Genomic DNA, 20,645 nt, shown 5'->3' with positions numbered 1-20,645 from the left:
AAATTGGGACCAGCTATAGATCTAACTAAACATGTTGAAATTATATGTTAAAAATGCCTCTGAACTTGTAATACAAAAATTTACATATTTTACTTTCCCTTCTCCCAAAGACATACTTATGTTGCACTTCAGTAATATATGATATTTTAAGACAAACAAATGGGAGATTATATATAATCAATTATAACATGTCACATGATGTACTTTACAGCATTTATAGTTTTGAAGTATTTTTCTCTTCATAAGCAACTTTTTCCCTTTCTAACAAACACCAGATGAGACATTGCCACAATGAGCTAATTGAAGTGTAAGCCTATGAGGAACAATGAAAATAGAATGAAAGAATTTAACAAAATTACTTATTGCCCTTCCACATGCTGTTACAATGGCTCCTTAAATTGAGCTTTTCAACACTGGTCTCAAATCTATTTGCAAAGTAAGCAGGTCCCTTAATGTGTAGTGTAATGTCATTCCATTGCTCCAAGACCTTCAAGAGGATACCTCCTAATTTTCCTGAAAAACTACCTCCTAAAAGTGTGTCCCAGAGACTGAGCTGGTTTGTGGAGAGCAGCTGAAGCTAGGGATACTGGTGGGTTATCTGTGATGGACCCAAGACTCACAATGGGCATACATTCACAGCTTTACTAAAAAATGTATGGTGAGTAATTCTTGAAATAAAGACTGCTGTGGATTAGGAAAAGAGTGTGTACAGTTATATTCATGGTAAGCATTAAACATTCACTGTCACTCTGTGGATACCAGAATGTCATCAGCTATATTTTTCAGTTCTAGAATTGATCTTAGGTTTTTATTGCAAAATGTTTTAGTACTTATTAGCCTACTCTGAAATGTTTTCAGTGTTTACTTAAAATTTCCAGTCATTCTTGAAAACTCCTTTTGGTAACATACACAAAGGGTAGATAATGATGGTTGTCAAAGTAATACATAATGATTATTTCAAGAAACATTTTCTAGCATCCACCTACCTGCAGTCAAAATGAATACACGCCAGATCCCAATATTTTGACCCAAAAGGTAAAAATTATTTATAAACAATTATATAGAAAAGCTAACTCTTATTCCCTGTTTACTAAAAATGTAAATGTAGTTTGGTGCTGGGATTTTTTTCAGATATATTTCTATGCTGTGATCCAGCTGAAATGCATGGGTGCCCTTTCTCTGACTTTAACTACAGCTAGGTCATGCCAGTTTTAAAAGACAAATCTTTTACACGGTTGTTTTATAAGATGACTTTTACAATAATAACTTCCTGTATAGAGAAATCTTCCTTAAGTGTAAATTTGAAGATGCAAAATTTACATAGCAGAAATTTTCTGTTCTCTTTTATCTTCATTACTATCCCCTATTACAAGGGAGGAATGGTTTACAGCCTACTTGCAGTGTTTACTTTAGCTTAATCTAAATAGTTGACCCCATTAAATCAATTTTAATTCCCGCCCTTTGTTTTTACTTCAAATTCAAAGGCTAGGTTAGAAATGAGGAAAAACACCAAAAAAAAAAAATCTATTTAAAAACAGAAAATAAGTAAGTTAGACCAGAAATAACCTCTACCTTCAGCAGCACAGATTTACTTGTTTAGTAAACTACATAATACTGCAGATTGAAAAATAGAGCATGACAGCTTTTGTTAACTCATACTAATTATATGCTATCATACCTAACACCTTAGTCAGATCTTAGGCATCTGAAAGCTACTGATTGACAAGTCTTATTTGAAACTCTAAAAAACTTTTAAAATTAAAAATCTTAGTTAGTAGGTTGCAGAATATGCTCTTAGTCACTATCAGTCATGTTCTCTAGTCCCAGTGGGAGAACATAGTTCATTGTTAGTTATTTGAAGTGTGATGCTTTACAAAAGCCCTGAGATAAAGTCTCTTATGCTAGATAATGTCTCAACAGCAAGAAACATTTAGGGTTTAGGCTCCTAGGCTCTTACAGTGTCCCACATGGTAGTTAATGTTTATAGGTCCACATTTTGGGTAAGGATGGGCTTTCAAGCAGAAATTCTCTTTCTGAGTACATATCAGGTGGAGGAGAAAGTACTTGTGGATGGTCCTCATGATTTCAGTGATCAGCCACATCCCAACTAGCATTTGTGATAATCTTTATCTACTCAGAGACAGAGAGTTTAGGTGGATATATTTATAGAGGGTCTTCTCTTTGTGATTTGTAATTTATAGGCTCAGTGCCCAAAGTAATCAACAGCCACTCATAATTACATTTCACATATAAAACACCTACATTTAAGGGAGCTAAATACCTAGGCAAGGCCCAAATGAAGGTTGCCTCTCCAACATTAAGTGTCTCCTTATATATATGGATTATAGTAGGGTTTCTAATTGCATGATGACAGCAATTTTTTACTATCCTACCATTTGCTTCATCAGTGCATGGAGTAGGCAATGCTCACTTAATGAGCCAGTATTAAATATTTTGCTTTCTCCTCCTTGAATGCATGGCCCCAAGCCATTTAAATCCTGCTCAAAAGATACTTTCCTTATGGGTTTTTCATTGGTGCTTCACTAAAGTATATGAATACTTTACAATATTAATGGAATTATATGTTCACAAAATTCCTACTGAATGAAAATTATGTTTCTCCCTGCTCCACAACTAAGAAATTAAGACATAAAGTGATCAAGAGCAAAAACAAGTAGCTGTTAATTTTAAATGCTCAAGATGAGATAACAAGAAACTGAGTTTTGGAATAGTTTGCATCTTGTCAAGAATAATAATCACATCATGTGTTCCACTGATATCTGCAAATATCGGCTTTCACTGATATCTGCAAATTAATTGACCACTTAAATATTTCCACTCCTCAGGTATCACAGCCTCAAAAACTGCATTCAGAAAAAGAGAGACTGCAGCTATTGAGCTATTGAGAAGTTGAGAAAAGGATTGTTTTAGTGGTGTAACTAGGAACTTAGAACAAGCAATCTGCAGCAGCAACAGAGCTATAAGCTGTGTCTTTGGGACACAAAAGGCAGCAATCTTTTCTTGGTATCACTTAGTCCAGCCCATAAATTCTGCAGCATGTGTAATATAAGGCAATGACCTTACAGCAAACAGCCTGTTCTACTACCAGCTACAGATCATCTCTTCTATTGAGTGATTTTCTTTCTCTTTTCTAGTAATTTTTTATTATTATTATTTTTCTTTTTCTACTTCCTTCTTCCCCTTTCTATTTCTCTATTCTCCTCCTATTCTTATCTTCATTTATTTCTTCTTACCAGCTCGTCGGGCAACTCTCCTCACTGTGCCCACTCTGGTGACAGCAACTTCCGAGGATGACATAGACCGGAGACCCATCAGAAGGCTCCGGTCTAAGAGTGACACCCCTTACTTGGAAGAAGCTCGGATCTGCTTCAACCTTGATAATGGTAAGACCACGCCTTCCCTAAACAGCATATGATGTTAATTAAAGACTTCTTTTTGAGATGCAGATGGACCAGATGGTACCTCCTAGTTCACAAGCAATGTGGTGGTTCACCAGACATCCAAAGATGCCATGGCTGTCTAACTACAAGCACCTGCATATGTATGAACAGGGATTGTTTTCAAAATTCTCCTGCAAGTGCTAACTAAAACTTTTTTTTCTGTTTTAGCCAGGGTGAGCTAGTGAGATCACACCAAAATAGAATCGATTTGCAAACAAAATATATCTTATCCATTCCAGGCATCCAGAAGCATGAAAGTTCTTGAGAACATTTATGGAGGGATTACAGCTAACAGCAGACTTGAGCTAAACCCAATGTTACAGCCAATGCAGCACAACCCAAAACCTCAATAGGACTAATTGGCAAACATGTAATAGAAAATTCTTGGCTGCAGGAATGAATAAGAGAGCTGTCCTTCAAAATACAGACCAACTAGTGTTATTATCACTGCCTTCAGAGTTGTGAGATCCAACATTCCTTCCTTGGTCTTTCTTTCTCATTGAGGCTGACCAACACAAGAGATTTTAGAAGTACTGACAGCTTAGTGACTTTAAGCAGAGTGGGTTTTGGTATTTTTTCTAAAAAGCCCTGAATTAAATTACATGAGCTAGTACACTCTTAGGTGCATATTTTAACTAACTTTTACTTTACTTTTAGTAATGTAGTACTTTTGTGCTACCCACTTTTTAATAACATTTTTAATTATTTATATTACACCAACCGAAATTGGAGCCCTAATGTGGCAGGCAGCCTGTAAACCACAGGGTAAGACAATCTACATAAAGAGCTGATTACTAAAGACATAAACAGAGATTCCACAAAACACCAAGCCCAGTTTGCAGCTGGAGAACGGAGTCTCTGGTTTTTGCAGATGGTCTCATTTTTCTCAAAGACCTGCCGAAGCCTTAGGAAGGTGAGCCCCGGGCTTTGAGGGCTGGTCAGTTTCAAACGTTGAATGCAGGCTCCTCAGTCCCCTTGGCATTTTAAACTGCCAAGGTGTGGCACACCATCCCACTTTACGCCATGGGTTTGCCCAAGGAGCGAGGGTAAGGAGGTGAAGGCATGCACCGTTAGACATCCCACCAAGTCCCAATGAAGCGGTGCTGTGAGTTCCGGAGGCCCTGGGCTAGAAGTGAGCATTCGGGGCTCCGGGCTTGCTGCGGGGTGGTACCTCTGCCGGCCAGGCCCATCGGCGGCGTTCGGCACCTGAGCCGGGACCTCCCCCGGGGGTGGGAAAGGCGCTCGGCCGGGCCCTGCCCGGGGCGGGGGCCGGCAGCGCCGGGGCCGGGGACAGCGCTCCGTGCCCCGCAGCGGAGGCGGGCGGGACTCGGCAGGGGCAGCGGGCAGGGCCGCCGCGGCCGCTCCCGTCCGCAGATCCTTGACGGGTTTTCCCTGTCTCTCCCCCTCCCTCCCTGCGCTCCTTTCTCCCTTTCCCTCTCTCCTTCCCCGTCCTCCCCTCCCCCTCCCGCGGCTCTCTCCCTCCTCCCTTCCCCTGTCTCCCCCTCCGCCCCCTCCTCGCCCGGCCGCCCCGCGCCTCCTCTCGCCCTCGCCAGCTCGCCGGGCCACGCTGCTCACCGTGCCCACATTAATGGCGGCATCTTCCGAGGAGGACATCGACCGCAGACCCATCCGCCGCGTCCGCTCCAAGAGCGACACCCCCTACCTCGCCGAGGCCCGCATCTCCTTAAACCTCGACACAGGTGAGAGGCGGCCCGGCCCGGCGCGACCGGCGGCGGGGGAAGCAGGGAGGGAAAGGGGCCGCCCCCGCCCTCCGCCCCTGCCTGCGCCCGCGGGCTCCCCGGGCGCCGCCGCCCGGCCCTGCCCCGCTGCCCGCGCCTTCGCACCTCGCCGGCCTCCCCTGGCCCTGGCCCGCAGACCGGCTCCCCCTGCCCCGCGCCTCCCACCTGGGTGAGCCGGGACCGGCTGCCCTTCTCCGTTCAGCCCCTCGAAGCTTCCCCTGTCCCAGAGCGCCGCCCTCTCGCCCTGCACAGCGTCGTGGCGCATCCCCTCAAGGCTTCTGCACTGTCCCTCCTCGCCAGGTGCTGGCATCCCTCCTGGCGATGCTGCCCTTGGTGTTTTGCAAGTCTCTCCCTGGCTTGCTCTTTGCCTTCTTCCCCTGATGGGTTTGTGCCTCAGAAGTGCAAGGAAACTTGCACCTGCGTTCTCCGCTTAGTTTCATGAGGTCCCCGATTGTCTCAGCATTGCCTTTTGGGACTCTTGATGGGTTTACAGCCTGATGGTTCCTACTGACACCCCTCCAGCTCCCTGCATTCACCTCCTTCTGCCTATTACTGGGATGAACCTCCTGCAGTTCTCCACCTGACCTTTCCTTCCCCTTTCTCCACTCCTGTGCCTTCCTCTTTGCCACCTCTTCCTCATGACTCCCTTGAGATTTAAGCTGTTCCCTTCAGTTCATCCTGTACATGATGAAACTATCCTGTTTCTTTTCTACTAGGCCTCTGTTTTCCCTCCTTTCTTGACCTTTCCTAATGAGCTCTATCAACAGCAAACTAACCACACCAGAGGTTACTTGCTCTCAAAAACAAAAGAAAGTTCTTTCTGCTGGTTCTCTGCACCAAACCAGACTTCCTCTATTTGGGAAGGGGAACAGCATGAGGGAGGATCTGTAGCCAGCAGTACTGCAGCCTCCCTTCATGTCCCAGCAGTAGCACACAAAATGACCCAACTGTGTAACATTCTTTGATGCTGAGCCTGTGAGCTCACTGCCAGCTGTAAAGGGAAAAGAACTGCCTTGGAGTTGCTGCTTGCCCTGCTGCAGTCTCTCCCATCCCTCCTCCCCCTTTCAGCTGGCAGAAAGTTGGAGATGGCAGAGATGCATTTTCTTCTCCATTTGGGGATGGAACAGATTCCCCTCCCCCCTCCTGTTATCCCTGCTGCAATTACACCCTTGGTAATGGCTGATGCGCAGTTTGGTTTTGCCACTGGCAGAACGGTTGGTTACATTGTATGGCGTGTCATTATTTCTTTCTGATCACATCTTCTAAAAAATTGCAAAACCATGGGTAAGTTGGGTGGCATTCCAGGGCACAGGCCGGAAGACTGTGCCAAGTGCCAGGTTTCAGCTCTATAAAGAACTGGACGTGAAAACAGAAAGAGCATCGCTGTAAGGTGTAAATAAAAAAAAGGCTGTGTATGGTTATTTGACTGCTGAAATAACACTGTGCTGACTTGTGTTCTCTCAGGTAATGTTATGACATGTAGTTATAAATAGATAAACCAGCTAAGAGCAAGGCACCTTCAGGTCACCTGGTGCCTCACATCTCTATGCTGAGCTAGACATGCTTTGCTACAAGTCCCAGAGGATGTGCAAGTCTCAAGGTACCTCTTTCCTGCAATCCACCAAATAATTTGGTAATTACACTTATCTTCTTTCTGTTCCTTCCCTCCCCCTGGCTCTCTATAATTTGGGTCTTTACTTGCAAACCAGGGAATGGAATTCCTTAAAAAAGAAATAATTAAAAGAAACTGTACTGGTGTATCAAGAAATATAAAGGAAAAATGTTGTAAGTAATGCAAGTGTGTGTTTTCATTAATCTATCTGGCAGTGAGTAGTAAAAAAAATAAAATTGCTAAGCAACCAGTATTGAGTGAGAGAGCCAAAAAGCAAGTGAAACATGCTGCTGATACCCGCTTCATTTCTGAGCTGTTTGGTTTACTCTTCTGTTTGCTCAGAAAGCACAAACCAAGCTGCCTGGGTATGACAACTCTCTAGTCTGAGGAAAAAGCCACTAGAAAATGTGTTTGGCCACTTTTGCTCATACTTAATAATGCCGTGCAGCTCGGGCTTTCCTTTGGAAACTTACTTTGCTTGTGGGGTGCAGTGTTCTTGCCCTTATTTTTATGGCTCTGTGTGTGGGGAGGGGGGCGAAGCACCCTGTTTCTAAGCCGACCGGGTTTCCACTTCCAGTCTCGTTGCTGGTGTCTCTGCCCTGTGCCACAGGGGGTCCGGGTCGCCCTTGGTGTCGCCGTGCCCTGCGGGCGGAGGGGCCCGACCTCCTGCCCAGGGCGCTGTCCGCCGCCCCCGGTGCTGAAGCCGCTCCGCCAGGGGTGGAGAGCGCCTGTCCCGCCTTGCCTTGTTCTCCCTGTCTGTCCGTGGGCTGGCAGCGCATATGTGTGCACAGGGGTGTGTGTATCTTTTTGCCTGTGCAGGAGTAAGGTGGTAGGAAGGAAGTAAAGCTGTTTCTTCAGCCCACGGATGCACTTGAAGCTAAAGTGATGCTCGGGGCTCAGGAAGGAACCTCTTCCTTGTGTGCTCATTGCTTGCTTTCCATTTAGTGCATGCCATATCTGCACTTGCTGCTCAACCATTGCTTACAGAGCTATTTTTGCTACAGCTGTTACAAGTCAAGCTGCACTCCCCAGTCACTGTCTTCTGTCAGGACACGGTCAAAGTTCGCTGCAGCATGCAGGATCTGCTTTGCAGCATTGGAACTTCAAATCCACTTTTATTAAAGAACCATAACCAGATACAGTGAATACTGCTCTTCTCCACCCTTAATTGCAACCATTAGTTAAGAACTATCAGGTTTTTATCTACTTCAGCTGTGAGTTATAATTATACCATTACTGCTGTTATCTATATTGTTGAACAACTGAGATTGCAAACACAGAGTCAATTATACAGTTTGGTTGTAGCATGTATTTGGTCTGGGTCTTTAAAAAATACAATTTGCAAGTGATTAACAGCGCAGCTTCTATCTCCCCTTGTCTTTCGATTATATTAACAGCTTTGCATTGTTTGATTTTCTAAAACATACCAGTTTATTATGTTTGCTTCTAAATATTGATCAATTAATTCACAATTATTACCTAGCATGAGTTGACAAATGCTGTTCGATTAGTTGTGCCTGGTATGGTTTTTTGTCTGGTGTTCCCAAACTGATTAAAATACCCTGTTGTTTTCCAAACCCAGGGTTATTCTCTCTATTATTATACATATGCAAATCCTATTAATTGAAGTTATGTGCTCATATCAAGAGGATAATACTTCCCAAAGGATTAAAATTACCTCTTCTGCCAAAATTAATGTACCTACATAATATTGTAAAGCTATAGGCAGCTATAAATTCTTTTTCCATATTTGATACTAAATCAGTTCCTTACAGAAATTAATTTTTTATTTTCTCAACAACTTCCTCCAGTGCAACACTAGAGGAATGTGGAATGTGCTCTCACTTTTGGGTGTTGGTCTTTTGTTTTCTTTATTATGATTAGCAATCTGGCATGTTTCCATCTCTTAACATCCATCTTTGGCTTTTCATACACATCTTCTTAAAAGCAGTTTTCAGATTGTCTTTCTGACTTTCTGATTCAGGCATCTAAAGGCTAATCCCAAATTACTTCTGAAAACTTGTTCATCTGTGACAATAGCATAATCACTTTCCTGGTCCTGTGCCAGCTGATAAGTTCAAGTGGTTTTTATCAGTTTTGACCTATTACAGGTTTTGGCTGATTTCTATTCTTCCTGTTGCAAAATACTGTACTTTTTAAATAGCAATGCATGGTAGGTAGCTTTCAAGCTTGATAAATTGGCAGAGGTGATGACTGATAAGGAAATAGATTGCTTAAAAGTTACTAAGTGATCCAAGATGTATGAGCTTTTCTTCTCCTTCCCCCTTCACGAAGCTGCTTGGGGAATCCCTGTCAGAATTTTATTGGTGTTTATTAGGGAAAGGGGGGGCTACTGCACTGAATTGATCTGGTCAGGTTCTTTTAGCCTTTCAAGTGTTAGTTGTTATTGAAGCTATTTCTATATACAGGTACTCTTACTCATCCCTAGCCAAAAAAGAGTAAGCTTGGTACTGCAATCCTCTGCAAAGCTGATTCTAACAGACTGACTTCTTGTTAAGTGGTGCAAGAAGCTGTCTTTGTTTCAGCTCCTCAGTCATTCAGGGAAGTCACCAGATGTCAGCTTTTGTTTGAGCAAGGCTGATTGTCTACTTATTTAACCTGGGAATGGAGACTCAGGGAGAAAGCAAGCCAATGCCTTGGAGACGGTGTAAGGCCAGAATGACTAGAGTAGCTGTACTAGGGGTCAGCAAAGAGGGGATGTTCCTTCAGAAAGCATTAGCTTCCATGCTGTGAAATGGGGAGAGGGGAGATTTTGAATGTGAATATATTCCTCCCACCCTGATTTCAAAGTGTGTACCAGCGGTGCAACCAAACAGAAGCCAGAGGAGCAGCAGGAGAAGTGCAAGAGCAGGCCTCTGATGAGAGAGGAGAGAAGTGGGAAAGAGGTGGTGACAGACAGAACTCAATAGAGATGGTGCAAGCTATGGAGCCCAGCTGGCTCACTCAGCCCTGGAGTGTAGCACAGATTTTTAGTGCACTGAAGTCACTGAGTAATCTCGCTGAAGTAGCTGGATCCTCAAGTGATTTAAGTCATTTGTTGACTTCAGCCAGGGATCTCAGCCAGACTGTAGAAATATACATCTCTGCTCCCCTTCAATGATGAAAGACCTGTTTTATCTCTTTGTGGTGTGGAGCCACATGTTGTCTTGGAATGTGTTCTGGGAAAGCAAAGCTGAGAGGGAAAGGACTTAGTGGCTGTGAATAATTTTGCCATGGGTACAGAAGAAGGGTCCTCGTGTCTAGAAAGGCAAATGAATTTGGTACCATTTACTGTTCTTAAGCAGTGACGAATAAATCACACTGGGGAGAGGAAAAAAATCTACGTCAGCCTGTGTTAGTGCTGCTGCAAGCAGAATTAATTCACAGGGTGTAAAGAGGGAGGAGGATCCTGGCAGAAACTGCTGAATGGCTGAGACAAATGTTCGCAAGCTGGGAAATGTTCATGGTCGGCGGTTTCTGTCATGCAGAGCTGGTGGGGAAAAGCCAGGACACAAAGGGTGACTGTTAGTTTTACATGTGGGAATTTATTCGTTCTGGACCAGGCACAAAGTTGAAATCAAGTGTCTTATATTTTCAGTGTCCTGGCACCTTCCACGCTCTGTGTGGGCCCTAGGGTTTCTTACAGCCTTCATGGTAGGCTGCCTCACTGTTTCTGTTTGTACTGCTGTGTTTGCTGCGTTATACAGCTCTGGAGCTATGCAGAATACTTTTCGGGGATCAAAATGATGTATGATTTTGCTTTCTAATGGAAAGATAATGTTATTTGTGTATTAGCCTCATACATGTTGATTTGTCTGGAAGGATATGATATATTTTGCTGCAGTGAACAAGGAGGAGCTTGTGAACTTAATTTTGTTACTTTGTAAAATAAGAAAGAATATTTATATAGCTCACTGAGGTGGGTAAATTGTAAATAGGTGAAAATAAAGTGAAATTACTTGACTGGATTTTCTGCAGGAAATCTCCATCCCATTAATGTCTAATTTTCTCTAAATCCCATAATTTTATTTTAAAGTCTGTTTTGAAGTTTCTGAGTTTGCCCCTGGTCATCCTTACAAATGATTTAACACAGTTAATCATCTCTGCAGTCATTTGAAATGCTATCACATTTGGAGTTGAGTTATTTCTTCCCTGTTTATTCAGTATATGTTTCAATATATTTGTAATAAAATACTCTGCATGGTTTCATGATATATGAATAAATGCTCCCTAAAACTATATACAAATTTCAACGACTTTGGATTTATGGACCTCATAGATTAGAAACAATGTGGAAAGGTTAATTGGAAGGACATAATAGTGTTGTAAAAAATATTTTTAAATTATGGTGGCTTTAGGATTTCAGGTAGAAAAGATTGATCTCAGCAGAACAGGGGAGAGAGAAATAGGCAGTAGTAGGCTTTCTAATATGTGTGGGAGGTTTTATTTCTTTTTGGAGAAAGATTAGTAAAAATGCCTGCCTGGAAAATTTCCACTTTTTGCTCTGCTCTAATCACTCCCTCAGATTATTGTCATGGAGATCCTGTCATACTTAGGAACCAAAATCACAGGTTTTGGCAAAGCATTTCTTAATACCTTTATAAAGGGGCCTGGAGAAATGGCCTCCTTTGCCATCAGATGTTGCCTTAAAAAGCCTTGTGCCTGTACTTCAACTGACTGATGACTGATAGTCTTAATGCTGCTTAATTTGGAGTATAGCTGGAGATCAGATGTGTGCCTGTCATTCACTTCCTGGCTGTTTTCCAGCCCTGAGAGCATGAGTACACATAGTGAGAAGAATGAGAAGAGAAGCTGAAAGCCACCCTTCATGTGGCAAGGATAGGCCATTTGAGATAGCCTGCCCTTCCCAGGGCTAAGTGCAGTGGCTGAAAGCACCTCTGTATCAACAGGCAGTTTGGAGGGGAAGAGGTCTTATCAGCAACTGAGGTTTTAACTCTTGTACTTGACTTTGGAGACTTAAGACTTAAGTCACACTGTGACCTTCACTGTGTGCCAGATAGGAATGAGTTTACATGTTCCCCAAGTCTTGTTAAACGGGAGAGATGTTCTTGCTTCACCAGCTGTCATCTAATAGGAATTTTTGATGCAGACTTGAATGAACAAATATGACTGAGGACAGTTTGAAGGGAAGGTTGAAGTCAGTCTAAGTGATGGAACTGGCAAGAGTAAAATGATAGAAGATGCATTTCTCTGAATGCTGGAGATGTTCTCATGTTATGATGTTCTTGTGGCACTGCACATATGCATCACTTTTCTGTGTCAGGGGGTAGCTGATACACGTGCAGTCAATGGCATCAACATTGCTGTGAAACAGCTGTGACAGGAGATGGAAGGAAGGAAAGTATGTGCTTACTTTGGGATCAGAATATGCTGAGCTGATGCCTTGCAAAACTCTCTGCAGTATGTGTGACTTTAAGGCTGCTGTAGTGCTTTGTTATTAATCTGGTCCTTCAGGAAAATTGATGTTGCAGAATTTGCCTGGATAAGAAGTTATCTCTATATTTGCGTTTTGCTTGATGAGCTTTTTAGGTTAACACAACCAAGTATATTCCTGCAAGCTGGGATGATGCAAAATAATTTTATTTTTTTGTTTCATCAGGAACCGTAATTTTCTTCTTGGAACTAGATCTTTAAGGAAATTGCATTTTTCCAAAACTTCAAAACTGACAGCCCTGTTCAGAATTATTAGTTGTAAAATCTAGTAAAAAGAAAAGGCCTAATCCTCAGTAACAGGTATAATTAGCTTTAATACTTAATTACTCTGAGTCAACTTTGGTTTCATTGGGACTACTCAGAGTAATTCTCAGAGCTAGGCATGTAAGTGTCTTCAGAATCAATCTTAAAGTTGTTTGTAAGTTTTTGCAATGTGACTAAAGTCATTAGTCCAGAAAGAATGTCTTGGGCTGTCTGTTTTCAAATATAAAATATCAATGTTAATGAAATATTGTGTTATTAGAAGTTATTTCTTGTGCTTCTGCTTTAGACCATAGAGTCAGTATGAAATGTTGTATTTCCATAATGAAATAAAACTTGGCTGCCTTCATGCTTTCTTGGTGATGAATATTTGTGACAATGTATCTCTTGTGGATAAGGTGCAAAAAATGTCACTTTTAACATTTTAATCATATTAATGTGATGTATTTTACATAGTAATAGAACTTCTTGATGTAGTCCACTAAAAGGTTTTCTTCATTCAGAATACTATTAGGGTAAATACTATTAAGTATTGCATGATTATTTGTAATCATGCAATAACCATTTTTAATCATGCAATTCTATTGCCTTTATTTATAATGCATTGGTGGTCTCAGTTTATATTGATATGCTGAAGCCATAGCTAGACCCTGGTCACCATCCCTAGCTTCCCTTTCATTTGTAGAGACAATGTTCCTGAATATTTAAAATAAAATAATTAGTGCCTTTACTGCAAACTCTATAATAGTTTTCTTATCTTGAAATTCCAGTTCAGTGTATAAGAATGTGAAGATGACATCCAAACAAGAATTTAATGAGTAGCAAATTCAGCAAGAAAATAGGGAGGCAGAGTTGAAAAGTTAAGTGCTCATATTTCTTCTGCATTCCAGATTCACTGTGGTTTCATTCTGGTTATGAAGTACATAAGACTGGGGGAGCATGTGACAAGAGTTTGCATATACTTGTGTTTTTATATATGCTGTGAACACATGCCATTTTAACTGTGATTGATAAGAACTGCAGTGCATATTTTGGTTAATCAGAACATTCTTGCTATGCATAATTTATGTTGCAATATCATTTTTATGGTTAGTGAATACAGTACTTGGACAGACAGACATCTGGTTAATAGTTTATAAGCAAATTAAATACTTGATATTATTAAAATGAAAGAGAAATTTCATCAGGGCTAAATCTAATTCTATGCTAGAATGTTGGAAAGTTGTTTAAAGCCTGATTCAAGCTTGATGCCCCAAATTTGGGAGGACCTGTTTTGACTGTGGCACTTGTCTACCTACCAGTGTGTGCTTATTTCTCTTCTATGGGTAAAAGGACAAGGAGTCTACTGACAGATTTGATGACTGACTGGGGTGCATGTCCTTGGGAAGAATGTTCCTAGGTTCCCTCAGTCAGTCAAGTGTTGCAATGATGTTAAGCCATCAGAAACAGTATTAAAAGACTCCCTTTAAGCTAGTCCCATTTTGCTATAGCTTTGCAATAAGCAATAGGAATCTCTCTCAGAACAGAAAACATCCCTCCCACTTAAGAAGAAATGGGAAATTATTAGTTATATTGCAATATTCCTTGAGAAAGAGATTACTCCCATCTGACATCTGTAATGGTCCTTTGTTTTCCTTGCTGAGATCACTGATAGTGCAGTTTTCATACATCATTTTTTCTTCTCTTTTCTTTGCTTTCTTGCACTAGAGAAATGCTAGAAACAAATGTGGAGACCTTGACAAGGCTGTGTTTGATGCATGAGGCATCTGTAAGGTTTGGAGGAGAATGGCTCTTCCCCATGCCCAGCCTCAGTTGCAGGAGCACATGGGTGTAAAGGTCATGTTGTGCAGTGTGCTGGTGAAGAGGTGTGTAGCTGACTGTCCCATGTGAGCTCTCAGTTCCTGGCTTCTGTGGGGTTGTGTTGTTGTTGGCATCTCTCTTTTCCTGTTGCCTTTTCCATTCTCTGGTGTTTATCGGGGCCATGTATGTGGGGAGCAGCAATATGTTGGCCTGCAGCTTCTTGAGGGCTGTGCCTGCTGTCTTGGCAGAGATGCCATACCAGCATTTGGTATGTTGGGAACTATGACTTTAAAAGGTCACCTGGCATCTTTAGGAGCTCTGATAAAGAGCTATTAATCTGCATGGTGCTTCCATGAACCCGCTTAAGGCAATCATTCCCCAGAGCAATGATCACTCCTGCTCTCTGCATAGAGACTGCTCTTCTGGTTGTGGGTAGAGGTGGAGAGTTAGGAATAAAATGCATTAAGCTGCTAATGAGTAGTCATTGTTTATATTTAAAGCAGTTTAGCATGTTCATCCATTCATGAAAAATCTAATTTTGTCTTAACACTTTCTTTGTTCATCATCCTTTATTACTTACACTACACATTGAGGCTCTTTTTAGATTTTCTGAATGTTCTTTCAAAAATCATTAAAAGATTTCTTCAAAAATTACTTTTTTCAATATTTTTTTTTCACAATGACTTACTAGGTTGAAATAGCAAATAAAAAAAATGAAAAGTAAATGATCATTTTAATTTTCTCTGTGTGGAAGAACAGCAAAATCTTTGAAAGCTAATAATAAAAAATTAGCTGGGGCTAACTAATTACATGTAAAATGATAGTCTATAATTATAAGGCAAGAAGAAATCAATATAAAGCTCGATTTGTAATTTAGTCTTATCTCAAGGCTCAGAAGAACAAACCATTATGTGAGATAAATTTTGCAAGATTGCTTCAAATAATATTTTTTTGAGCTAATTAATTGATAAGTTTTATTTACTTTTTAAAGAAAACAAGATAGGCATCACTGAATAACCTTGGGGTTTGACCTTGCAAGCTTTCCCCTCTGGAAGCAGTTGATCTAACAGCTTTGTCAATATTAAAGGGGACCCTAGGGGAGAGTGGTAAAAATATTTGGTTGGGAAGTATCATTACACAGATGGAATACAGCTTTTTGTTAACATGCTTCATGACATAATAGTAGGAAACCAGGGGAAAGAATCACTAGAATTATGGCAACGCAGGACATGTCATTAACACGTGTCAGGGCTTACTGAACTTAACTGCTCGTGGTTAGTGCTGCCCTAGGCAGCAGAAACATGATGTTAATAGGTACTCACCAGAGTGGCCAGCAGCCTGAGGAGCATGCAGGGACCATCTGTTAACCAGCAGGAGTCTAAAAGGCTTAAAGTGGGCAGCAGAGGGATGGCTCTACAAGTTGTGCAACTTACTCTCTCAGTTATGCAAGTCAGTGGCAAGTAGACAGGTCCCAAGCAGTGATTGGTGTTCCTTCCTTCATTGTAGCTGTTTCAGGGGATGTTTCTTCCATGGGTTTTGGCAAGGCTTACTGACATTTGTAGCCAATTGTGATTTAAAGAAGCACCTAGTGTTGAGAGGGAGGAAAATGTAGGGCCTGCTTCTTTATCATTTTGGAGATAAATTCTGCTTTTAAATCTCATTCTTCCCTCTGTGGCTAAAATAAAACATTGTATCTGCTATATATCAATGTGTTTAATAAGGAAGCACTTTGCTTTCATTACCTCCCAATCGAAAGAAAAAGACTGTTATCAGCAAGAGGTAGAGGGATATACTGAGGAAGTGAATGTGGTGACAGTATTAGCCATACATAAAATCCAGAGCTGTTCTAGCAGAACATCATCCAAAGCATTTGACTTCCATGCAACTTTCTGTTACTGTGTTAGAAAACGTTTGGTCCCGTTGGTTCACTTACATGGGACTATGAGATTATGTGTATGCATGCAGCGAGCTTTAGTGTACTGCAGTCACTCAAGTACGGCCAATTTCCCCTGTTGAATGGTATGTTGTGGGTGGTTTGCCTGTGGGAACTGGCTGTTTTACCCCTTCTAGGATTTTACACTGAATTCAAGGCAGAATTTGAAAGTGGATTAATCAAGGAAATGTAGGTTGGCTCTTGAAGAAGGTGTTCTTAGTAGTGTAGACCAACTTTCATGTTTTGGTTTAGCTGGTTTGCTGCCTTAGAAAAAGATCTAGGACTGTATATAAAGGTGGCTCTCATCTGTTTGTTTTATTAGGTGGGACGTATAATATTCCTGCTACTCACAGTATTAACACTTAGCATGTCCCCATCATTCAGTGAATGCAAGAGCATGTTTGTTGTCTTTTTCCTGCCTTCAAACGTGCCCTGAAGACTCCAGGATGAGTAATTTCCAATCTCCATGTACATCCTTTCCATGGGGAAGAAGCTCAGAAGACCTAGAAAGGATACAGAAGGAAAGGATTAGGGTGGTGAGGAGGACCTGTATTGTGTCTTCAATCACAGGGGCTTTAATAAATAAGTTTAATAATTGTATTTACTAATGATTTTTCCTTTCCAAATTTTGATTGAGACATTTTCTGGGAAGAACAGGTATTTACAGTGTAAGGGGGAGGATGGCCAAAGTGTTTTTGACCATTCAGATACACTTTTTTCCCTGCTAAGGATTTTTGGACTGAAGAAAGACGTTTCTCTGTGCTAGAATCCAATGTGATGTTTTTTGGTTTTTCTGCCTAGAGGACTGTATTTTTTAAATGTAATATCTCACAGTGCTTCCCATAGGACATTACCAAACCAGTTTCTATAAATCTCTGTGCACAGAGTGTTTTATGTGAGACAAAGATATTTTTTCTTGATATATTTTTTGCGCCTTGCTGTCCAGCTGCATGGGTATTTATATATATCCTTAGAAGTTTTTATTCTCATCTGCGACTGAAAACCTTGAGTGCTAATCCCTTTCTTCTGACAAAATCCTCTGATGCTTTTCCCCTAGGAATCCCCTTCCTTAATTCTGTGCCATTCTATGTGGTAAGGGGGATGCTGACTCTGAAGGGTTTATCCTCCCTTCTGAAGTCTGTGTCACAGTCATCTTTCTTTTGAGATTGGAAAACTAACATGTTTGTAACAGATTTCTCTGTATTGGTATTCATACTGGATAGAGAAGTGACTTCAAAATCCAGTAAAAAGTTCCTTTTCAACCCTGTGTGTTCTGGCTCAACAGTACCCTGAAACTACATTGGGCCCAGAGCAAAGGAAAATGCATACATTTTGTGCACAGAAGTTTCTTATGTCATTGCCATATCTTGTTGCTGCACTTACATGATATATCCTGTGAGGATTTGTGTTGTGTTTGCTATTACATGCACCTTGTCTTAGAAACCTTTTGTGGCATCTTCAAAATTAAGTAAAAATTATGTATTTGAAAATTTTTCAGGCTTCTTTTTCCTCTCTCTCCCCTCAGGAAAAGAATAGAAAATATGAGAGGTAAGTTTCCTTTTAAAGAAGTTTTTGAGTAGCTCACAGTGACTTGAAGACAAATGAAAAGTGTTCTGATAAGTATGTCTGTCTGTCTTCCTGTTCTTTTAAATAATGTGTCTATCCTACGGCCCTCTTACATAATAAGATTTTTAGTCCCAGATGGGTAGGGAATAGTTATCTGCAGCTCTGCTTGCTTTTTACACTCCTTCAGAATGAGTCTCCCAAAACAACCCTTAAATGGTTGTAGGGTAATTAGGGTTCATTGGTACAACAGTAACTAGATTTTATATTTAATTAGTCTCTCTGTAAAGTAGAGTTGCTGCATCATATTTGAAATACTCTTTGATGATATTAATGAAATGTCTTACAGGAACTTGATGATCAGTGTGGTTATTATTTAAATTTTCTGCAAATTGAGCTTCTATTGCACAGATAATCTAGCTTCTGATAGATCAACATTACAGCATCCTTGTTCAAATAGATACATACTCTATTACAGTTCTGTAGCCATGGAAAAAAACTGCTGCCTCACAAATGGCTTACTGTGACTCTGGAAGGACCCAGTTCAGGAAAACACTGATGCATCAAGATTTGTCATTAATAAACATTAGAAATATGTTCTGAATTCTTCTCTAAGTTGCAGAGGAAATTCTGCTCTCTGGAGACCAGCATAGAATCATAGAATTGTTTTGGTTGGAAGGGACCTTTAAATATCAATTAGTCTAACGCCTCCACAAAGAACAGGGAAATCTTAAACTAGATCAGGTTGCTCAGAGCCCTATCCAGTCTTACCTTGAATGTTTCGAGGGACAGGGCACCCATCTACCGCTTTTCTGGTCAACCTGTTCCAGTGTTTCACCACCCTTATTGTAAAGAATTTCTTCCTTTTATGTAGTCTAAATCAACCATCTTTTACTATAAAACCATTGCTTCTTGTCCTACCACAACAGGCCCTGCTAAAAAGTCTGTCCCTATCTTTCTTGTAATCTCTCTTTAGGTACCAAAAGGCTGCCATTAGATCTCCCCATAGCCTTCTCTTCCCCAAGCTGAACAACCCCACCTGTCTCTGCCTTTCTTCATAGGAGAGCTGTTCCATCCCTCTGACTAGTTTTGTGGGCCACCTCTGGACACGCTCTAAAAGGTCTGTGTCTGTCTTGTATTGAGGACCCCAGAGCTAGATGTAGTATTCCAGGTGGGGTCTCGTGAGAGTGGAGTAGAGAGGCAGAATCACCTTCCTTGACCTGCTGGCCACGTTGCTTTGATGCAGCTCAGGATGCAGTTAGCTTTCTCAGCTGTGAGTGCACATTGCTGGGTCATGTGTAGTTTTTCACCCACCTGTACCCCTAGTCCTTCTCCCTGCCTCCCCCAGCCTGTATTGATATTTGGGGTTGCCCTGACCCAGGTGCACCACTTTTCACTGGGCCTTGTTGGGCCTCATGAGGTTCCCATGAATCCACTTTACAAGCTTGTCCAGGTGCCTAATATTTTCAGCACCTTCTTACTTTGTCTGTATGTTTCAGAAAACAGTAAACCAGCACCAATCTCAGCAAAAGTGTTGGAAGGATGTGGAGTAGATGAGGTTCTTCTCATACCTTGCTGTTAGGACTTCTGTGTTGCCTTGGGAGGCACAGACCCTGAAGTGCTGGCGCACCTCTTCAGAGCTCTTTGTGGTTCTGCAAAGTATCGTGGTTAGGGCCATGCTGTGTCCATGCACAGAAGCCTGTAGGGATCAGACATTGGAGAGAAAGGGGAAGATTTCATCACATCAACTCAAATAGGGCTTCCTGCTCTTACTCACAGATATTCTTCAGAACCTCATGCTTTCCCTGCTTGCACAATTATTTACAGGTGGGTCAAATTTGGTTTACTAAACCAACTTTCTGGAAACTAGGGTCACCGATATGTGTGTTGGATGTGTACCCTAATATTTGGCTGGGTTGCACCAGTTTTAGGAGTGCAGGAGTGTTTCCCAGGTCCCTCATCATGAAAAGTCACTGATTTTGCTGGTGTCTTCCACCTGCCTTGGACTGCTGATCCACACAGCCTCGTAACAGCTCTTAAGTTAGAGAGACTTGTGGTTGCCAGATGTGCTGGGCTGCTTGTGATTTCTGCCCATACACAGTTTCTCTATGGGCATGAAAGCCAAATCTGCCAAACATTTGCCAGATCATTCCAGATCTGAAGCAACCCAGTCAGCAACCCAGTAGTATAAGCCTGTCCCTGGATATCTGTAAGTCTCTGTACTTTTATTGGCATTCAGAGAGCATCTCCACAGAATATGCGTGGCCCATCTGGCACATCCTAGAAATATGTGTATTTCTATCTAAGAAAAACTATACCCCAAGGAAAGCGACACATCCCACATTACTATTGTGCTTGGGATGCTCTCTGGGAAGCAATTTGCAGATGACCTCAGGGTGCACGCACTAGAAGTGTGGGGGGATAGAATGTAAGAAAATAAAGGTAGTGCAGAAGGTAATCTTACTCCTGAGGAGTTGCAGCTGCACTAATTATCAAAGATTAGGAACAGGCCTGCCCTTAACAGGCCACAGCTGTGTCTAATAAGGATGAGTGATATAAAAGAGTGGGTTAGCTAGGTGTGGTGGGAGTTGGAGTTTGTTGGTGGGGTTATGAGGGGGTGCCCTATGAGAAATCACCAAGAAGGTATGGCAGTTTTGCAATGAGATGACAACACTAGAAGAATTTCCTGGCCTGGAAAGGGTGCTGATGTGCTATGTACTTCATTGTGTTTTCCCACTGGTGTACTAGTAAGGTGAAAAAATTGCTTTTTAGTGTTTCTCATCTTAGAAGTGCTAGCTAATAATAATTTACTATATTGAAAC

The 20,645-nt window shown here is 41.5% G+C and overlaps 1 protein-coding gene across 7 annotated transcripts in view; it reads left to right on the top strand.

Annotated features, from left to right (window-relative positions):
* PHACTR1 (phosphatase and actin regulator 1) overlaps positions 1-20,645 on the top strand; it is a 301,804-nt gene that overhangs the window by 10,390 nt on the left and 270,769 nt on the right. For all 7 annotated transcript variants that reach the window (XM_036406273.2, XM_036406271.2, XM_036406270.2 and 4 more), the window contains 2 exons: positions 3,258-3,404; positions 5,015-5,161. In XM_036406273.2, coding sequence (XP_036262166.1) covers positions 3,258-3,404; positions 5,015-5,161 — 294 coding nt within the window. The remainder of the gene's footprint in view (positions 1-3,257; positions 3,405-5,014; positions 5,162-20,645) is intronic.

This window comes from Molothrus ater, chromosome 1 (genome assembly GCF_012460135.2).
Source record: "Molothrus ater isolate BHLD 08-10-18 breed brown headed cowbird chromosome 1, BPBGC_Mater_1.1, whole genome shotgun sequence".
NCBI classification, from domain to species: domain Eukaryota; kingdom Metazoa; phylum Chordata; class Aves; order Passeriformes; family Icteridae; genus Molothrus; species Molothrus ater.
Note: the sequence above shows the minus strand (reverse complement) of the source record. Positions and strands in the feature narration are given on the sequence as shown.